This window comes from Megalobrama amblycephala, linkage group LG12 (genome assembly GCF_018812025.1).
Source record: "Megalobrama amblycephala isolate DHTTF-2021 linkage group LG12, ASM1881202v1, whole genome shotgun sequence".
Lineage (NCBI taxonomy): Eukaryota > Metazoa > Chordata > Actinopteri > Cypriniformes > Xenocyprididae > Megalobrama > Megalobrama amblycephala.
The window spans coordinates 8,563,761-8,585,672 of NC_063055.1; the positions used below are offsets into that span (position 1 = coordinate 8,563,761).

Genomic DNA, 21,912 nt, shown 5'->3' on the forward strand with positions numbered 1-21,912 from the left:
TCAAACCACAGCACAACGAAATCAAGCCACAGCACAACGAAATCAAGCCACAACACCACGAAATCGAGCCACATCACAACGGAATCGAGCCACAACACAACGAAATTAAGCCACAACACAAAGGAATAAAGCCACAACACAACGGAATAAAGTCACAACACAACGAAATCAAGCCACAACACAACGAAATCAAGCCACAACACAACAGAATAAAGCCACAACACAACGAAATCAAACCACAGCACAACGAAATCAAACCACAACACAACGGAATCGAGCCACAACACAACGAAATTAAGCCACAACACAAAGGAATAAAGCCACAACACAGCGGAATCAAGCCACAACACAACAGAATAAAGCCACAACACAACGGAATAAAGTCACAACACAACGGAATCAAGCCACAACACAACGAAATCAAGCCACAACACAACAAAATCAAGCCACAACACAACGAAATCAAGCCACAACACAACAGAATAAAGCCACAACACAACGAAATCGAGCCACAACACAACGAAATCAAGCCACAACACAACGAAATCAAGCCACAACACAACAGAATAAAGCCACAACACAACGAAATCGAGCCACAACACAACAGAATAAAGTCACAACACAACGAAATCAAACCACAGCACAACGAAATCAAGCCACAACACAACGAAATCGAGCCACAACACAACGGAATTGAGCCACAACACAACGAAATCGAGCCACAACACAACGGAATTGAGCCACAACACAACGGAATTGAGCCACAACACAACGAAATCGAGCCACAACACAACAGAATAAAGTCACAACACAACGAAATCAAACCACAGCACAACGAAATCAAGCCACAACACAACGAAATCGAGCCACAACACAACGAAATCGAGCCACAACACAACGGAATTGAGCCACAACACAACGAAATCGAGCCACAACACAACAGAATAAAGTCACAACACAACGAAATCAAACCACAGCACAACGAAATCAAGCCACAACACAACGAAATCGAGCCACAACACAACGAAATCGAGCCACAACACAACGAAATCGAGCCACAACACAACGGAATTGAGCCACAACACAACAGAATAAAGCCACAACACAACGAAATCGAGCCACAACACAACAGAATAAAGTCACAACACAACGAAATCAAACCACAGCACAACGAAATCAAGCCACAACACAACGAAATCGAGCCACAACACAACGGAATCGAGCCACAACACAACGAAATTAAGCCACAACACAAAGGAATAAAGCCACAACACAACGGAATAAAGTCACAACACAACGAAATCGAGCCACAACACAACAGAATAAAGTCACAACACAACGAAATCAAACCACAGCACAACGAAATCAAGCCACAACACAACGAAATCGAGCCACAACACAACGGAATCGAGCCACAACACAACGAAATCAAGCCACAACACAAAGGAATAAAGCCACAACACAACGGAATAAAGTCACAACACAACGGAATCGAGCCACAACACAACGAAATCAAGCCACAACACAAAGGAATAAAGCCACAACACAACGGAATAAAGTCACAACACAACGAAATCGAGCCACAACACAACGGAATCGAGCCACAACACAACGAAATCAAGCCACAACACAACGAAATCAAGCCACAACACAACAGAATAAAGCCACAACACAACAGAATAAAGCCACAACACAACAGAATAAAGTCACAACACAACGAAATCAAACCACAACACAACGAAATCGAGCCACAACACAACGGAATCGAGCCACAACACAACAAAATCGAGCCACAACACAACGAAATCGAGCCACAACACAACGAAATCAAGCCACAACACAACGGAATCGAGCCACAACACAACAAAATCGAGCCACAACACAACGAAATCGAGCCACAACACAACGAAATCAAGCCACAACACAACAGAATAAAGCCACAACACAACAGAATAAAGTCACAACACAACGAAATCAAACCACAGCACAACGAAATCAAGCCACAACACAACGAAATCGAGCCACAACACAACGAAATCAAGCCACAACACAACGAAATCAAGCCACAACACAATGGAATAAAGCCACAACACAACGGAATTGAGCCACAACACAACAGAATAAAGCCACAACACAACGAAACCGAGCCACAACACAACAGAATAAAGTCACAACACAACGAAATCAAACCACAGCACAACGAAATCAAGCCACAACACAACGAAATCGAGCCACAACACAACGGAATCGAGCCACAACACAACGAAATCAAGCCACAACACAACAGAATAAAGCCACAACACAACAGAATAAAGTCACAACACAACGAAATCAAACCACAGCACAACGAAATCAAGCCACAACACAACGAAATCGAGCCACAACACAACGGAATCGAGCCACAACACAACGAAATCAAGCCACAACACAAAGGAATAAAGCCACAACACAACGGAATAAAGTCACAACACAACGAAATCGAGCCACAACGCAACGGAATCGAGCCACAACACAACAAAATCGAGCCACAACACAACGAAATCAAGCCACAACACAACGAAATCAAGCCACAACACAACGAAATCAAGCCACAACACAATGGAATAAAGCCACAACACAACAGAATTGAGCCACAACACAACAGAATAAAGCCACAACACAACAGAATAAAGTCACAACACAACGAAATCAAACCACAGCACAACGAAATCAAGCCACAACACAACGAAATCGAGCCACAAACACAACGGAATCGAGCCACAACACAACGAAATCGAGCCACAACACAACAGAATAAAGCCACAACACAACAGAATAAAGCCACAACACAACAGAATAAAGTCACAACACAACGAAATCAAACCACAGCACAACGAAATCAAGCCACAACACAACGAAATCGAGCCACAACACAACGGAATCGAGCCACAACACAACGAAATCGAGCCACAACACAACAGAATAAAGCCACAACACAACAGAATAAAGCCACAACACAACGAAATCGAGCCACAACACAACAGAATAAAGCCACAACACAACAGAATAAAGCCACAACACAACGAAATCGAGCCACAACACAACGGAATCGAGCCACAGCACAACGAAATCGAGCCACAACACAACGAAATCAAGCCACAACACAAAGGAATAAAGCCACAACACAACGGAATAAAGTCACAACACAACGAAATCGAGCCACAACACAACGGAATCGAGCCACAACACAATGAAATCGAGCCACAACACAACAGAATAAAGCCACAACACAACAGAATAAAGCCACAACACAACAGAATAAAGCCACAACACAACGAAATCAAGCCACAACACAACGGAATAAAGTCACAACACAACGAAATCAAACCACAGCACAACGAAATCAAGCCACAACACAACGAAATCAAGCCACAACACAACGGAATAAAGTCACAACACAACGAAATCGAGCCACAACACAACGAAATAAAGCCACAACACAACGGAATAAAACCACAACACAACGAAATCAAGCCACAACACAACAGAATAAAGCCACAACACAACAGAATAAAGCCACAACACAACGAAATAAAGCCACAACACAACGAAATCAAGCCACAACACAACGAAATCAAGCCACAACACAATGGAATAAAGCCACAACACAACAGAATTGAGCCACAACACAACAGAATAAAGCCACAACACAACAGAATAAAGTCACAACACAACGAAATCAAACCACAGCACAACGAAATCAAGCCACAACACAACGAAATCGAGCCACAAACACAACGGAATCGAGCCACAACACAACGAAATCGAGCCACAACACAACAGAATAAAGCCACAACACAACAGAATAAAGCCACAACACAACAGAATAAAGTCACAACACAACGAAATCAAACCACAGCACAACGAAATCAAGCCACAACACAACGAAATCGAGCCACAACACAACGGAATCGAGCCACAACACAACGAAATCGAGCCACAACACAACAGAATAAAGCCACAACACAACAGAATAAAGCCACAACACAACGAAATCGAGCCACAACACAACAGAATAAAGCCACAACACAACAGAATAAAGCCACAACACAACGAAATCGAGCCACAACACAACGGAATCGAGCCACAGCACAACGAAATCGAGCCACAACACAACGAAATCAAGCCACAACACAAAGGAATAAAGCCACAACACAACGGAATAAAGTCACAACACAACGAAATCGAGCCACAACACAACGGAATCGAGCCACAACACAATGAAATCGAGCCACAACACAACAGAATAAAGCCACAACACAACAGAATAAAGCCACAACACAACAGAATAAAGCCACAACACAACGAAATCAAGCCACAACACAACGGAATAAAGTCACAACACAACGAAATCGAGCCACAACACAACGAAATAAAGCCACAACACAACGGAATAAAACCACAACACAACGAAATCAAGCCACAACACAACAGAATAAAGCCACAACACAACAGAATAAAGCCACAACACAACGAAATAAAGCCACAACACAATGGAAATGCTCCCGACCACTAGGAGGCTCTCAGATCTTGGTAAAGTTAGTTTTCCTTGCCACTGTTCTATAGAGTCGGCAGTAATATCGATACCACAATTAGTTTCAACAGTATGTAACCACCGTATATCGACATGAAATATTAATTCAATATCACCTACGTGCAAAACAGCTTCATATTTATACCTGTGAATGATTTGTAGCGCTACCACGGCGCATGATGAAGGGAACATCTGCCAATCCCACCAAGTGGTTAAAACGTATAATTTGTATTCATTAAAATTACTTTTAACACTTAAAAACAGACATATTCAAATTCCAAAGCTTGTCAGTCTTACCAACAGGAACTAACAACCTTTGGAATTTGAACATGCCTGTTTTTAAATGTTAAAAGTAATTTTAATGAATACAAATTATACGTTTTAACCACTTGGTGGAATTGGTGGATGTTCCCTTCATCATGCGCTGTATCGCGTCAAATCATTCACAAGTATAAATATGAAGCTATTGTGAACGTAGTTGATTTTTAATTAATATTTCATGTCGATATACAATGCTTACATACTTAAAACTAATCATGGTATTGATATCTTTGTAAAACTGTCGACTTTATAGAACAGTGGCAAGGAATACTAATATTACCGAGCTCTGAGAGCCCCCAAGTGGTTGGTAGCATTTCCTTTGTGTTGTGGCTTGATTCCGTTGTGTTGTGGCTTTATTTCGTTGTGTTGTGAACTTATGTTTGCTTTTTTAATTTCGTTGTGTTGTGCACTACTGGGCCACCGTAAAAAACTGTGTTACTGTGAATTTTTTTTACAATATAAAACAACTGCTTTATATTTTAATGTATTATAAATATAATTAATTCCTATGATGACAAAGCTTAATTTTTTTTCAGCAAACATTTTTCTAGTCTTTAATGTCACTGAATAAACATAAATTTAGTTCTTTCGAAAAAAAAAAACCTGTCCTCAAACCTTTAAACGGTAGTCTAAATAGACCACTTTGGAGCAGACGTCACAATTACGTCACTTGCAGCTGCGCGCGCATACTGGTTGCAGAAAAATAGCTGAAGCTATTGAAGAAAAATGTGAAAAAATCCAAAGAATAAGAGAAAATGTTTTGTTGTGCCTCTGGATGTTGGAATCGGAATGCAAAAAATATAGTTTAAAGAAGAACCATTTTTAAAGAAAACCATCGTTGAAAACGTAATTTGAAGATAAACAGAGACATTTCACAGACTGGATTGATGACACCTGCAAGGATTAGTCTACTATTAAAGCAGGAATTTGATGTAAACAGTAAGTCTCTACATAATATTCACATAGGCCTATGCAGTTCAGAGGACATACATACATACAGCATGAAACAATTATAATTAAAATAATTTAAACCTATAATATTTTATATAGATAACTTTTAAACATAATAATTTTTATTTCACAATTCTGACTTTTTTTTTCTCTTGCATTTGCGTGTTTATTACTCCCAGTTCGGACTTTATAACTCGCAATTGTGAGTTTATTTCACAATTCTGAGGGGGAAAAGTCAGAATTGCGGGATAAATTGCAATTCAGAAAAGACAGAATAACGAGTATATCTCACAATTCTGTTTTATTTTGTAAGAAATGTGATATGTAAACTCAGATTTGCGAGAAATAAAAGTCAGAATTGTGAGATATAAACTCGAAATTAACTTTTTTTATTCTTTTATTTCGTGGCTTCAATAGACTTCTACTGCTCAACTTTCATTTTCTGCAACCAGCTAGGCTCCGCCCACAAAAAACGTCATCGCTGTTTGCAAACACCAAATTGGTCTATATAGACATAAATTTAACTTTCAATTAAAATGACTAATGAATGAATATGACATGATGATATATTTACTAAATTTAATTAATTTTTCATAAAAAAAAATAAAAAAAAACGGTGTAAAAATGAACAACGGCCAGAACATTTTCCTAAAAATTCCTGTTTTGAGTTCCACAGAATTAATTAAGTCACTCAAGCTTTAAGTAATTGATGACAGAATTTTCTTTTTAACTATATTAGATGAACTGTCCCTTTAAGAGAATGCCAATGATGGAAGGACAATAAAGCAGACCAGGTAGCCAAAAGCAGTCTTTACAGGCACCTATCACAGCGTGGCTCATTTTTGAAGCCACTCAGGCTGTTAGAATGCATAGCAGTCTATTAATGCAGGTTCTGTGTTGAGTAATGAGTGCAGAGACAGGGGAGAAACACCCAGGAGAGGCGGCCATCTTTTTAACCCACTTTTTAAAATTCACTCGGCCAGACGTGGGGAGCCTGCATAGAGCCGACATCAGTGGTGAGAAAATGCTTGTCTAAGCTTAATAAAATCAGTAGGACTTCAACATCAGAATAAGAAAACAAAGCAGAACAGCAGAAAGTGAGATTTGAAGGGGATTACGGTATTCTGACAGTCAGCAATACGTTGAGAGAGATGAGGAAAAACCTGGTAGAAGCACTTAATGACTTCTTTCTCTCATGACCAGCATGAGCACCTGAGGCACAGCCAGTTTATGCATGTGTGGAAAATGGAAGTTAAACTCTTATGTCAAGCTGTAAGAACTAAAAGCCAACCAGCACGCTTTTCTGAAATGTTCTGCTGGTAACTAAGTCACTTCACATCAACGGCATCCATCCACCCTCGCTTTCTTCACTTATACGAGACGCGTTCATGCTGTTTACACGCTACGCCAGAAAAAGGGTATGTAATGGGTCAAAAAGCCCTTGAGATAACATCTTAATTTATCGCTAGCTGAAGCAAGAGCACATATCTGTGAATAAATTGCAGAAGCACAAGACAGTGAAGCTGACTGAGGAATGTTCTTTACCTACACAGCTAGTGATTCAACAAGTACAAGTCTTTTCCACTGACTGTGTGTTAAAGATAAGAGCAAAGTACAGCTATATATTTTTCAAAAGATTTTTTTCTTGACTATGACAAATCAAGCCGATAGTGTAGCTTAAAAATTCAGCTATCACAGGAATAAATTACATTTTAAAACAAAACAAAAAATGAAAACAGTTATTTTAAATTGCAATAACATTTCACAAAATGACTGTTTTTACCACATTTTTTATTAAATAAATGCAGCCTTGGTGAGCATGAGACTTCTTTCAAATACAAAAACAAAAAAATCCAAATGATTCTAAACTTTTGACCGGTACTGTATTAAAGGAAGGTTCACTTCAGAATTCAAATTTCCTGATAATTTACTCACCCCCATGTCATTCAAGATGTTCATGTCTTTCTTTCTCCAGTCGAAAAGAAATTAAGGTTTTTGAGGAAAACATTCCAGGATTTTTCTCGACTTACTGGACTTCAACAAGTTATCAACAGGTTGAAGGTCCAAATTGCAGTTTCAGTGCAGCTCTACAAGATCCCAGCCGAGGAATAAGGGTCTTATCTAGAGAAACGATTGGCCATTTTCTAAAACAAATACAAATTGTATACTTTTTAACCACAAATCCTCATCTTGCACCAGCTCTGTGATGAACCACGCATTCCGTAATCATGTTGGAAAGGTCAGGCGTGACGTAGGCGGAAGTACCGCGGTAGGTCGAAAAACTCCATGTCATTTTCTCCTCCAACTTCAAAATCGTCCGACATCATTGTTTTACCTTTATTTGTAAAGGCCGTTTGACTTAGTCTTTGCTCGTTCGCTTTGTAAACACTTGCTCGGTACATCCGCCTACGTCACGCCTGACCTTTCCAACGTGATTATGTAATGCGTGACGCATCACAGAGCTAGTGCGAGCCAAGCATTTGTGTTTAAAAAGTATATAATTTTTATTTTTTTTTTTTTAGAAAATGAGATGAGACACTTATTCCTCGTGCAGAGCCCTTTGAAGCTGCATTGAAACTGCAATTTGGACCTTCAAACTATTGTACTCTGGTGAAGTCAGCTATATGGAGAAAAATCCTGGAATGTTTTCCTCAAAAACCTTAATTTCTTTTCGACTGAGCATCTTGGATGACATAATTATCAGGAAATTTGAATTCTGAAGTGAATTAATCCTTTAATGGATGGATGGATAACTGAAAATGATGCAGTGATAATGTAACTCCATGACAACTATATTCATAAACACTTAAAAAAAAAAAAAAAAAAAGGCATATGATCCAGAAAATTCCTCATTGATTTGTAATTTTCAATCCTTTCCTCTCTGGATGTCGAATGGGGTAAAGAGATAGAGTTGTGGGTAGGGTTAGGGTAGGATTAGGTTGTGGTTGTACATTCGCTCCTCCTCGCTGGACGTCTAGCGAGGGGGAACTAACATAAGCTCCACCCATTTGCTCTGCAGTTTATTGAGCAGCAAATCAGCATATTAGAATGATTTCTGAAGGATCATGTGACACTGAAGACTGGAGTAACGATGCTGAAAATTCAGCTTTGCATCACAGGAATAAATTACTTTGTCAAATATATTCAAATAGAAAACAAATTGTAATAATATTTCACAATATTACTGTTTTTACTGTATTTTTAATTAAATAAATGTAGCCTTGGTGAGCAGACGAAACTTCTTTTAAAAACATTCAAAATCTTAGTGGTTCCAAACTTTTGAACTGTACTGTATATGATCAACAAATACAAATTTCAAAATGCACTGGCACTAACAGCACATATGAATTGTCTTAAGATTCATTCATGTATTTATGATGTGTCTCATGAATGAATTTATGATTCAAAATGCATGCATGTAAAAGTTTGTGCACACTAATTAAAAAGCTATGCTTTCCAGATGAAGCACATTTTAACAGACGTCTTGAAGATGCATGTGCTAGAGATTTAGTGAGTGACAGAAACACTCTCACAGTAGCCCTCAGGCAATCCATCCTTATTGTTAAACCCTGAAATATGATATCTTGAGAGAAAAAAAAAAAAAAAAAATCAATGAATGAAATAATGGTTCTTGTTTTTTAACCTCTGCAGTCTGCACAGTCTTTTAAATATCGACCACAGCTTTTGGCCTGACCAACTTCTGCAAAGTTTGCTTGCCAGAAGGAAGTTCACAGGGTCGGTCTAAACTATCTGTCATTGTGTACTTTGCAAAGCACATTCACAGTCTGTCTCTATCTTTGCCAAGATATTGTGACAGCATCTGCGCTATAGATAAGGACTGAAGGGCACACGATTACAAAATTCAGAGCATTTGATAAGAGTGATGTATTAGAAATTTTTCATTGTCAAAATACTTCCTTAATATAAAGACACAAATATAAGTGAGACTTCCTTGAAAAGGTGGGAGTATATTATTTTTCCAATTGTGCAAAAATGACACACTTCAGCTTTAATAAGTGACAACTGACATCAACACCACACTCGCTGTGCAGCAGTTACAAATCAGACACACTTCATATCAATTTCGCTGAAAAAGTCTCACATGATCTCTCAGGGTCTCTCCAGTGACATTATGTCACCAAAAAATCATCAGAAACACATATCCATCCAAATTACTCATAAAACACGACAAAGGGCAAATGAAAGGCTAAATCTTTTGTAGTTTAAACGGCTGTGCCAATTTCTGACTTCTGTCAGGGAACACTTGTGATAAGACATGATTTGTGAGGGTCGATGAGATTATAGGCTATGATCTTTATTTTTGCTGACGTGGAGCTGGACAGACTTTCTGGAACACTATGTGATGACTGCGGGGATATGGCAGGGATAAAGTAAACACGATTAAATGACCCTTTTCTTCCTTAAGAGGATGTAGGAAAAGGGTTAAGTTCATTATTTTGGGCAGGTCATCAAAAGAAGAAAGTTCTCTTGACAAAAGAACTGACCATTAGGATTCTGACAAAAAGCTCAACACACAATTTCATAGCAAGAACCGGGTGTGCCTCATACGTCCCGAAAAAAAGTGAAGCTGCGGGCTCTTTGATCGCCCCCTGGTGGCTGGATGCAGTACAGGTCATAAACCCCACTCTCTCCAAGTAAACGAATGGCACTTGAGTCAAAATAAAAAAATACATTACACTTCCAATAAAATTTTAAGAAAGATTGTTTTGGTCATTTAAGGTAATTGTTATCACACTGATATATGTTCAATTGTTCGTTTTTGTGAAAAGTTTGATTTTAGCTAGCAATTTGATGCTATAGAAACGGGGCATGTCATTATGATTGACAGTTGTGATTGACAGCTTCTCTGAGGACTGTCGGAGCTTCGAGGGGAGATTGAAGATATATAACTATTAATTTTCAATTTCTGTGTTATTTCTCACTGACAAAATTAGTTGTGCAGCAGTAAACGGTACTAACCGACCTACAGATTCTGATGGATCACTGAGCTTTTTCTGGTAACGTTAAATATGGACTTTATAAGCTAATTAATAAATGTTATTAGCTAAGATAACACGCCTAATGTTAGCCATGATGGGAAAAAGCAGGTGATTGTTATCTGGCAGTTACTAATTATTTTTATGGGTATAAAATAATAATTAGCAGGACAAAACTAATGATAACCTACTCTAATTAATTATAAAGCACTGTCTACAGCAATCGATCTCCTGTAACGTTAGTTCAACTTGATTTAAAATGGCAGGACCGTTTCTGACATTTTAGTGTTGTTTCTAGTGGCATATTATTGAGTTTATTTACTGAATTTGCTGTTTCAAAAATATCATTACTCTAGAAACAGAATATTATTTTACAGGTAGAATTTTAAATTGTGTATAATTTATATATTTAAAATACATCAATTTCGATATGTTGTTTTTATCACTAGTAATTTATTTGAAAACGAACAATTAACATATAATAAACATTTAAATAAATGTAAATTCCTCTTTGCTAGATGTAATTATGCCATCGTTTAAGCCAAATGAAAAAAGTAAAGAGGAAAAGAAAAATATAATAAACAATAGATAATAAAACAAATAGGTGATCTGATCTTGATGATGCAGACGTCTGGGCGCAAGTTTGATACCGCGACTCTGCCTACAGGCTCCACTGACGATTCCTTCTGCGCATGCCCAGGCTCCAAACTGATATTTTTGCGTAACGTGTCAACGCCCAAGCGGCGTCGTGTCGTCCATCTTTTTTTACAGTCTATGGCAGGAACATGATAAAAAGCTTGTATGGATGTTATCAAATTAAACCTGCTACTATCACCTCAGATGGGTGGTGTTGAAGTAAGATAGTGATTTTTACCCCTCTAATTCATTTCATTAGTTAAATAAATGGCACATCCCGGGTTCCAACACTCCTCGTTCTCTAGAATGCAGTCATTATAATTAGCTTAATTTAAGAACAATAGCAGTTCATTAGAGTTCCTCACAAGTGTAAGCACACAAGTTAGTGTGCACACGTGAGCTTGTGATGAGGGAGTGGGAATGACTTATAAGCAATTCCACAGAATTATGTGAAAATGACTGATAAAAGACTTATTTATAGTGCTCTGGGAGGCTGATCGTGAATGGATATGCTAATACACTACAAAAGGAAATTATGGAATGATAATTCAAACCTCTCCTTTGATGACACAAAAATACACTCTTGTGCATTAATATTCATATTGCTCCCTTAATATTCGACTTACATTTATGCACAAGCATTTCATGCTAATTGGTTATGTGGCACTAAAACGATCTCTGCTTGCATGAATGCCAAAAGTAGCTCATAAGTTTTTGTGAGCTCTGAGAAACTTTTGTCTTCATTTGCTTTGTTCAGAAGCCAAAAATATTGGGTTAGGCTATACTTTTATTTCATTCAGTATTGAAAAGTATTAGTAAAAAGAAACAATTAAAAATGTAATTACTTAAAGGCACAATATGTACGATTTTTATATCCAAAAACCACTTGCACAATGTTATATATTTTGTTCAATTGTGTACTTACATTATCCTAAAGGTTTCCAAGAATTTGTCAATTCAGAGAAATTCACAATTTTAAATAGTGCCCGTCCCTCCCTTGTCACTTGTCGCCTGTCAATGATGTAATATCTGCGTTATCCCTGATTTTTGGACTGCATAGTAACCATGGCAACAGACTCGGACAGCTGCGTAATGTCTAGCGGCACACTGTTGTTGTTTCATCCAAACATTATGGACCATGGCAAGCAAACATTGGGACAAAAGGAGAAATAAAAGGAGGATCAATATCGACATGGCGTTTCCTAGATGGTGAGACCCTTGCGACAAACTTCGACTTGACAGAGATGCCGCTCTTGCACGTTATTAGACAAGGTATACAAATGTAGACTACAAAAGACTAATCAATGTTATATAGCTCAACACGATGAAATGTTAGAATATCATCAGTATGATATTCTAATGCTGATATAGCTTACTGTTAGTTTTACACAGCCAACAAACTAATACATAGAATAACATTACAACTTTCAACACACTCAAATGCAGTTTAGTGTGACAGTGTAACATTAGACCAAGTGAAACAGCACTGCGTTACCTCACAATTTTAATTTGTCAAATAAACTGACCTGTATGAGTAGTATTTCAGCACTTGCGAGCAGTTCGGTAGAATGAAATGTATTCATTCCTTTATATCGCCTGGGACTCGCGTGTGGCACTGATATTAGCAATTGCGCCCGTGATTCTTGGCCATGCCCTGCTTTATACCACAGTCATGTTAAAAAAAACATGAATGCATTCACTCATCCATAAACATTATTAGATCCATCGGAATGACGACAAGTTCCATGATTGCACGCTCATTCACTGCGTCATCAATCTATGCCTTTGTTATTGTTTTGAAGAGTTTAGCGACCCCTAGCGGCGAAAAAACACACTGTGCCTTTAATCCAATTTTATAACCAAACTGTTCACTTTTAGCAACATGCTAACGTCAGTCTCTATTGAAATTAATTGCAATTTATGAGTATGAATTTTAGCCATATCCCACAGAAAACTGAGTTGGAAATTGAATTATAACTATATTGAATGATAACTATATTAGCATCCACTCCAACAAATTATATTGTTCTGTTTATTATAAGCAGTTCTGTTGCTTGCCACTTTAAATGCTAAAGCTCTTTAAAATCAGATGGATTCTGATTGGTTGTCAAACTATTATTGTTCATCAGCTGGAAAAAAAATTCTCCAATGAGATCGTTTCTTTGTGTTGTTGGTTATAGTTGTGGTCTGGACTCTACTATTCTTTTACATTTAGAGCAATTTTTTAAAAACCGTATCTTTATCGTTATCATTTTAGTTATCGTCCTTGGTGTGAACGGGCAAAGCCACTTGAAGACAAGCCCTGCAAGATTAGCAACAACAACAAAAAAGCGTAACGCCTGATAACTCTTTACGGTACACATGGAAGGAGGCCGGAGGCTGTTTTTTGAATGAATGTCAATGGAGGAGAAACATCATTACACTGAATAAACTACTCTTGTGGGAAAACAGCACATAATTTAATGGATCAACAGCCCATTGGCTAATCTTCAACATGTTTGCTCTTAAACATTAGTTTTGAATTGATCTATTTTTAGGATTTACATTCAATGAAATGCTATTTTATAAAAGAAGCGCAACAGATATGATTCAGTTTACGTCACTTCTCATTCATTTCTATGGTATCAACCCTGAAGGAATTTCAATGATGTCACGGCTGTAATGTGATTGGTTATCAAGGCACGCGTGATTCAAGTTTGCCATTACGCTTTCTCCAACGGTAGAGCCACTTGTCTCCCAATAATAAGACCATCTCTGGAACGGACCTTTTGTTGGATAGCTTATTTTCTTCCAAAAGCCAATGGAAAAATCCTACTGGGATTTGTCAAGGGAACCAGGGTGATGTGAACTTCCAGGTTGGTCTACAAAAATGTCATCACTGTTAATGCATTCTGGGAAATGTGTTCTTATACCCTAGTCCACCCTAGTCTACAAAGGCTAATTAATTAAGTATACTTAAAAAACTATTTATTCAATCATATTCAATTGAAATTAAGCAACTGAACTGGAATTTACACAACATTCCCAATTCAGTTCAGAACGGCGCACAAGTACGGATTCAAACAGAGCTATTGTGAACTGTGCTTCGTATCCTATTTGTTAGAGGTGAGAGGCTAGATTGTCTCTCACTATGGGTCCTATACCCTCCCCGGTTTCCCTGTCACCTCATTCCTGATGAGTCTGTGTTGTTGATGTTTTCTGGAACTCATTTCACCAGCCCTGGAGGTTAATTGTCTCTAGTTCCCTCATGTCTCTTATTGATTAAGAGCGTGGGCTGGAGCAGCTCGACTTATTGGCACAGATGCACATCTTCACCATGAGGCAGGGCCTTGAACCTCGTCACTCCAGGGAGTACGGTTCCATCCTGGGCTTGCCCACAGGGACCCGAACCCCTGACCACCACTGGCAGAAGCAATATCCTGTTTTGAACAGCCTGTGGAATTGCTCTAGGCTGGTCTTACTCACTGTGAAGAAAAAGGAGCAGGCCATGGGAAAAGTCATTCTCAGCCACAGCGGGCGTGAGAGACGCTGCTAGCCAGTGCTGTCCTACTCTCGCTGTGAAGCTGTCAATCTCTCCAAGATGACACTCCGTTACGGGCCTGTCATAGTTCATCAGCTCCGATTGAGACACAGGACCCTGAGCGCACATTACAGACAACAAGTCCAAGAACAAGTCTAGACCTAAAATGTTTGTCAGGCAAAGGCGAAAAAAGAAACAAGACGCAACCCATAAGCACTGTCATCACAAAGAATATTTCTATTTTTTTTTTCCTCGAAAGAGGAGCAACCTTGCAGTAAATAAAGAAATATGCAATTTATCTTCTTCATGTTAAACATATTGGAGAGCAACCAACTGTCATGGAAAATAAACAAACCACAATGTTTGCCTTCTTCCATCTCTCAGGTTTAAAAGAATAGTTCATCCAAAAAATTAAAATTCTGTCATTATTCACTCAGCTTCATGTCGTTTCAAAACTGTATGCTGCTTTTCAAGCTCAAAGCCATACAATAGCTTTGTGTAAGGTACTGACATAAAAATAAGAAGACATGGACTTCTTCTATGATGTTTTATTTTATTTTATTTGTCCATGAAAAAAAAAAAATCACAAAATGCAGGTTTGGAACAACATGAGGTTGAGTAAATAATTATTTTGGGTGAATCATCCCTTTAAAAAAAACAGTGAGCTGAACCAATCAGCACTAATCTATAATACCAGTATGGGAGGGAACCAACATTTCGATTGCTTTATCAGTAAAAGCTATGAGGAGTTTCCTCACTACATTTAGTCTCTTTATAAAGCCTTGCTCCCTGTCCACCCACTGCCATCTGCTACGCTCAGCTTTGGACACACAGCTTGGCATTTTGTCCAGGTTGGCAGCTCACTGTGGCAATAACCAAATGTGCCCCTGTTCCTTACAGTTGTCAGAAAAACAGTCACATATAAAAGAGTGACAATCATGACAAGCGTGTTTGTGTGTTATGACAGAAGTAGAATAACTTCTCAGCTTGCTTTTAAAGATATTACTGACATTCAAAACCAAAAACTGTGAAACTGTGATTCACGGTTGCGGGTGCACTTTTACACAACGGAACCATAAACAAAAAGTTATATAGAGTAATTTACATTTAGACACAACATGGCAAACTCATCTAGTTAGTTTTGCTCATCAAAAGAAAATAGTTTGATATTTACAAATCTTTTTACAGGAAGGTTCATGCAGTGAATACAGGCATCATCACTTTTGGAAAGTCGTTTGTCCAATCAAATCAGTGGAGCGAAACAATCTATTTGCATAATGAATATTATATAGTAGTACTTATTATAGACTATATATTATAGAAAAATGCATTTTAATATGCAGTAATGGAGATTGCATACAACTAAACACTGTTTTGAAAATGTGTAACGACTCAGGAATGAGGAGAAAAACTGTTTGGAAACATTCTATAAATCTTTTTGTGACACTAATATTACTAAAGCTTTTTTCCAGACAGATTGTATTACAGATAGCGACATGGATGGCTTACCAAGCCAATGCTCTCCTGTTATCTTGCCAAATCCTTCACGATAGGCTTCCCAGTCACGGAAAAAGTTAACAGAGCCATCTTCTCTGCGTTGAATCACCTATAAAAACACAAGTTAAAATGTCACTGTTGCACAGATAAACTCTTTTTTTTTTATCAATAGTAAATCCATGTCGAGGTGATACGTGCATTAGCCCCCTACAGCAGGAAAATGAATGATTATTATTTTCTACAGCGTTAATGCAAACAGGAACCTCTCCTGATTACTTTTGCCTTCATAATGGTGTAGTTACAATTTCAACCAACAGTGATAACCAGGTAAACCCTGACCCACTGGACTAAAAAGAGGGATGCATGATATATCATTACAATATCATAGATATTCTTTCTCTCTGAAAGAGAGAGAGTGTATTTTGTCAAAATACACTCTGTGATTGCCTTCCTCACAAAGGATGTATGTGATGCTGTCTTAGAATTTGGCCAATCTACCTTTTGGAACAGTCTTTTTTGACAAGAACGTACCTACAGTGTGATGCCTTAAAGGGGACCTATAATGCCCCTCCTCACAAGATGTAATATTAGTCTCTGGTGTCCCCAGAATGTGTCTGTGAAGTTTCAGCTCAAAATACCCCACAGATCATTTGTTATAGCTTGTAAAATTTGCTCCTATTTGGGTGTGAGCAAAAACACACCGTTTTTGTGTGTGTCCCTTTAAATGCAAATGAGCTGCTGCTCCCGGCCCCCTTTCCAAAGAGGGCGGAGCTTTAACAGCTTGCGCTTCGGTTACTCAACATCAACAAAGCTGGAGAATCTCACGCAGCCAAAATAGCGATTGTCAGTAACGGGGTTCAGCCTTATATTGTTCAATACAGAGTCGGACACTGATGGAGAGACTCAGGAAGAAGTTACAACTTTTAGAATGCAACTGGACGTTTCTGAACCGATAGTGGATAAATTTATGTAGTTGCTGTAGAGTTGATTCAACTCATCGACCAGCATGTGCCGTCATGTTAATCTTTTGTGCAAATCCAGTGTTGAATTGACCCTCATTTGTGAAGCAGTCCGACGTAAAATGGCGGCATGGCAACAACAATCTACTACAACAACTCTTCCTCTTCTCTAAAGCAGCCCAACATGGCCTCACCCCCTTTATTGTGTGTCCTCCAGGGCAAGGTTTATGTAAATTTTAGGGTTAGTGATGTCACTAACCCGGGAAGAAGCTTGTTGTAGTCCCTACCAGCCATTTGTTGTAGTCCTTAAACAGAGAATTCTTTTTAAAAAAAAATCTCCCTTGGCACTGAACTTTGAGCATCGTAACTTTGCAGATGTTGTTTGTGCTCAAACAGCAACATTACACACTAATTAAAGTTAAAAAAGTGAAATCATAATCAAGGACCCTTTTAAAGGCCTGCGCAGCATTATTCAATGTGTTGATGTAATTTCAACTGAAACAGAGCGGGACATATCGAACAGCCACGCCCCTTTTTAAAAATAGCCTATAGCGTTTCATTTATACCACAGCTCAACTAATCTCTAACTGTTTCTCCTCCTAATGCCCTCTATATCACTTTAAAATACAGCATTATGTGCAGAATTCAAATGGGTCCGATACCTTTTGTGGTCTGTGTTGGTCCGCGGATATGATCCGCTCTGTGCTCTCGTGTCTCTGGTCCTGAGCAGCTCACGCTACGGCAGTTCACATGACACGAAAACGGACTGCATTCACGTCAATGGAAAGCATATTTACACTGTCTGAATCGTTCCCTATTCTCTACTAGTAAATGTGTGAACAAATTACCAATTTCAACCGCAGCTTCAGTGTCTGTTGATAGTGTAGGAGGGGGCGGGACACTTCAGATTCTAGAGAGCATCTGATTGGACATTAGATCTGACGAGAAGCTGAAGTGCGACGAGATGTCATGAAAATCCATGATCCATTTTAGCGGAAGTGAGAGACTGTATGTTTTGAATGCTTATATCTCCTAAATGCGAATTTTGTCATTGTTTTGCAACCCAACAGCCTATTCATAACCTTAAGGCTAACATATTCATACTAAAAGTATGAAGTATTCAGGGGGACTTTAAAATGCCGTCTAGGTGGGCAGCTCACTAGGTTTTGGAACATAAAAGTATTGTGACCATTACCAGACAGGCCAGTACAGCATCTTGTCGTTATCTTATGTCAACCCTCTGTTCACTTCTACTTAAAAACAGAAAGAGAATGAAACCTAGTGTTTCAGTCTCTAGGTAGCTAACACACTGTCTCTTTCTTGCTGGTAGATCCTTTGTCTTTGGTATGCAGATGTATTCTTTACTCTGAGAAGAATGAAAGGGAAACATGTAAATTGACTGGAGATGGATATTTCAGGAGTGCGGTACAGAGGACGTGTGTAGAGGGGTCGGGGTCCTCAAGGGAGAGGTGACGCACACGTGGAATTCAAAGTGAAATTCAGACACTAATTGACTCCTGATCCCTTTATAGAAGATTAATCAGGCAGGCAGAGGATCAATGGCTGTTGAAAATGCCAGTAAAGGAGAAGTCTTGCCATCAATGTAAATGAGCCAAGCACAGCGCCCTCCACACATGCTCACCAGGGCTTGCCAAGACGAAAACACACATGCCTCCAGGGACCGTTCCCAGAGGAACATCCTCACCTAAACAAGACAGGAACGATTCCACTCTCGAGGAAATCCACCTACGGACCTCAATTAGAAATATTACAATCATCTACCTGTTTATGAGACGACAGAGATGCGCTTGTTTCAAATAAGGCCAGAAACATATATTAGGCAGGTATGTAAACACATCAGTTCTTATGTTACTTGCCAGAAATAGTTCACTCAAAAATTAAGTCGCAATTTACTCACACTCATGTCGTTCCAAACAAAAATATGCAAAATACAAAAGGTGATCCCCCCTCCCCAATCAATTACTTTGTGTCAGCAAATTTGTTTTTTTTTCCTCAATCTGATATATTTATAGATTTTCAAATTTAATAATTATAATCATCAACTATTTTACAATTATTTTTAATTAATTAATATTTCATAAATCCTTAGACGTAAACAATTCCACATTCACCTTCCAATCTCAATTAAAAAAATATTACAATCATTCATTAACAGTTTTTTTGGCTCGATCTGATATATTTTTATACAGATTTTATGATTTTTAAATATATAATATTTTATTGTCATTAAATATATATGTGTGTCTGAGTGTATGTGTGTGCATTTGTTTTAAAATGCATTTGTTTATGGAACAGCTGACTAAAATGCTGTTATATATTGCATATTAATACCTAATAGGTTAGTTCACTTCAAAGCTTTACAAATCTTTTGTTTTGAATCAGTGGTTCGGAGCACGCATGAAACTGCCAAAGTCACGTGAACTATTGAAATTTCGAAATACTTATGACGTAACGAAGCCTCGTTTACTGAAATCAAGTGATTTTGGCGCTCCGAACCACAGATTCGAAACAAAAGATTCGTAACGCTTCGAAGCTTCATGAAGCAGTGTTTTGAAACTAGATATTGCTGAATAAAGTTGTTATTTTTTATTTATTTTTTTGGCGCACAAAAAATATTCTCATCACTTTATAATATTAAGGTTGATCCACTGTAGTCACATGAACTGTTTTAAACATGTCTTTAGTAGCTTTCTAAGCACTCTCACCTTAAATATGTATGAGCATATATATTTAATATTTTCTGCAGAATACAAAAGGTGCCTTTTAACTATTCCATTTTGTGAACAAATACATCAACAATTTTATGATTATAATTATTAACTGCGTTACAATTATTTTTAAACAAATATTTCATAAATGTGTCAGATTTTTAGAATTTTGTAAATATTATAATTTTTTATAAATTACAAGACAGCAATAAATAAACACGGAATTGACGATTCCCCCTGACCTCTGAACGGACTCTATGCTATGACACGTGAAAATCAAGTTTGTTCCGCTAGAAGCGCATGCACTGACGTACTTGCGTAGGAGTATGTTTCAGGCCTGAATATACTGAAGTTGTTTATTCCTCGTTAGAGGAGTTTATGTTTAGCCAAGGGGTTTTATGTGCGATGACACACAACATATAGATTCTGAAGAAAAGACCTTTGAGTTGGACCTCCTGGGCATGTGATCTTGGAAAACATAGGCGCTCTCTCAATAAAACATGCCAACACTCTGTGCAGGTGCTTTGGGCTGCATTCAAAATTAATGGATGTGGCTTGACTCTGAATAAATCCTTTCATTGGTTCTTCTTCCAACCCACAGAGAAACCAAAAAGATTTTAATTATTCACCATAATCTCTGTAAATGAACACTGAGTCACCTTTCAGCAGTGGGCTCACTTAATCTTTATTGTACCTCGAGTATAAAACAGGTAATTAAAATACAGGGAAATTTTCATGTTCCGATAAATATTTCATAAGACCCTGCTTTGAATATTCCCACCGGCGCAGCATGAGCAGACTTCAAGCGAGGCAGCGTTTAGGTGTTGGAAAATCAGTTGCATATTTCAGGTGGGCACATCCCGGGCCATTCCCAGGGTTCAGAGAAGGGTTTCTGATGGGGGAGATTGATGGCTTTAGGGCCACTGTGTCACGGCACAGTGGAACAGCTGACTAAATACTTTCTATACATTTAAATATATACAAAAACAGATCAGGGCTGTCAATTTTACACATTCATTTTTGCATAAGGCATATCAGGGCAGGCTGTCGCACTATATGGGGTAAGTTGTCACAATCAAACCTACCATTTAAATAGTAAAAACTATAAAATGCAAATCAATTCATGATGCTGCAATTCACTTCGGAATGAACATTTCCTGATAATTTACTCTTCTCCATGTCATCCAAAATGTTTATGTCTTTCTGTCTTCAGTCAAAAAGAAATTGAGGTTTTGAGGAAAACATTCCAGGATTTTTCTCCATATAGTGAACTTCAACAGCTACCAAGAGTTGAAGGTTCAAATTGCAGCTCCAGTGCAGCTTCAAAAGGTTCTACACGATCCCAGACGTGGAATAAGGGTCTTGTCTAGCGAAACAATCGGTCATTTTCTAAAAAATATAATTGAAAATTTATATACTTTTTAACCACAAATGCTCGTCTTGCACTAGCTCTGCGATGCGCCATGCATTATGTAATCATGTTGGAAAGGTCACGCATGATGTTAAAACTTTTTTGAACAGCTGACACATATATATATAGATCATGGCTGCCCCCCTAATAGTCAACTAACTGTTAGTTGACGAGAAGAGTCTTAGTTGACCAAAATTTTATTAGTCGCTTAGTCGCAAGAAGAAAAAATTCACAGGAAGTGGCGAAATCACAGAGTCTGTGACGAACAGATCGTCAGGCAGAACATCCAAACGCTCAAGCATTCATCAACCTCAAATA

At 38.2% G+C, this 21,912-nt stretch overlaps 1 protein-coding gene across 9 annotated transcripts in view; it reads right to left on the minus strand.

Annotated features, from left to right (window-relative positions):
• fibcd1a (fibrinogen C domain containing 1a) overlaps window positions 1-21,912 on the minus strand; it is a 172,992-nt gene that overhangs the window by 36,478 nt on the left and 114,602 nt on the right. For all 9 annotated transcript variants that reach the window (XM_048209265.1, XM_048209264.1, XM_048209258.1 and 6 more), the window contains one exon: window positions 16,508-16,604. In XM_048209265.1, coding sequence (XP_048065222.1) covers window positions 16,508-16,604 — 97 coding nt within the window. The remainder of the gene's footprint in view (window positions 1-16,507; window positions 16,605-21,912) is intronic.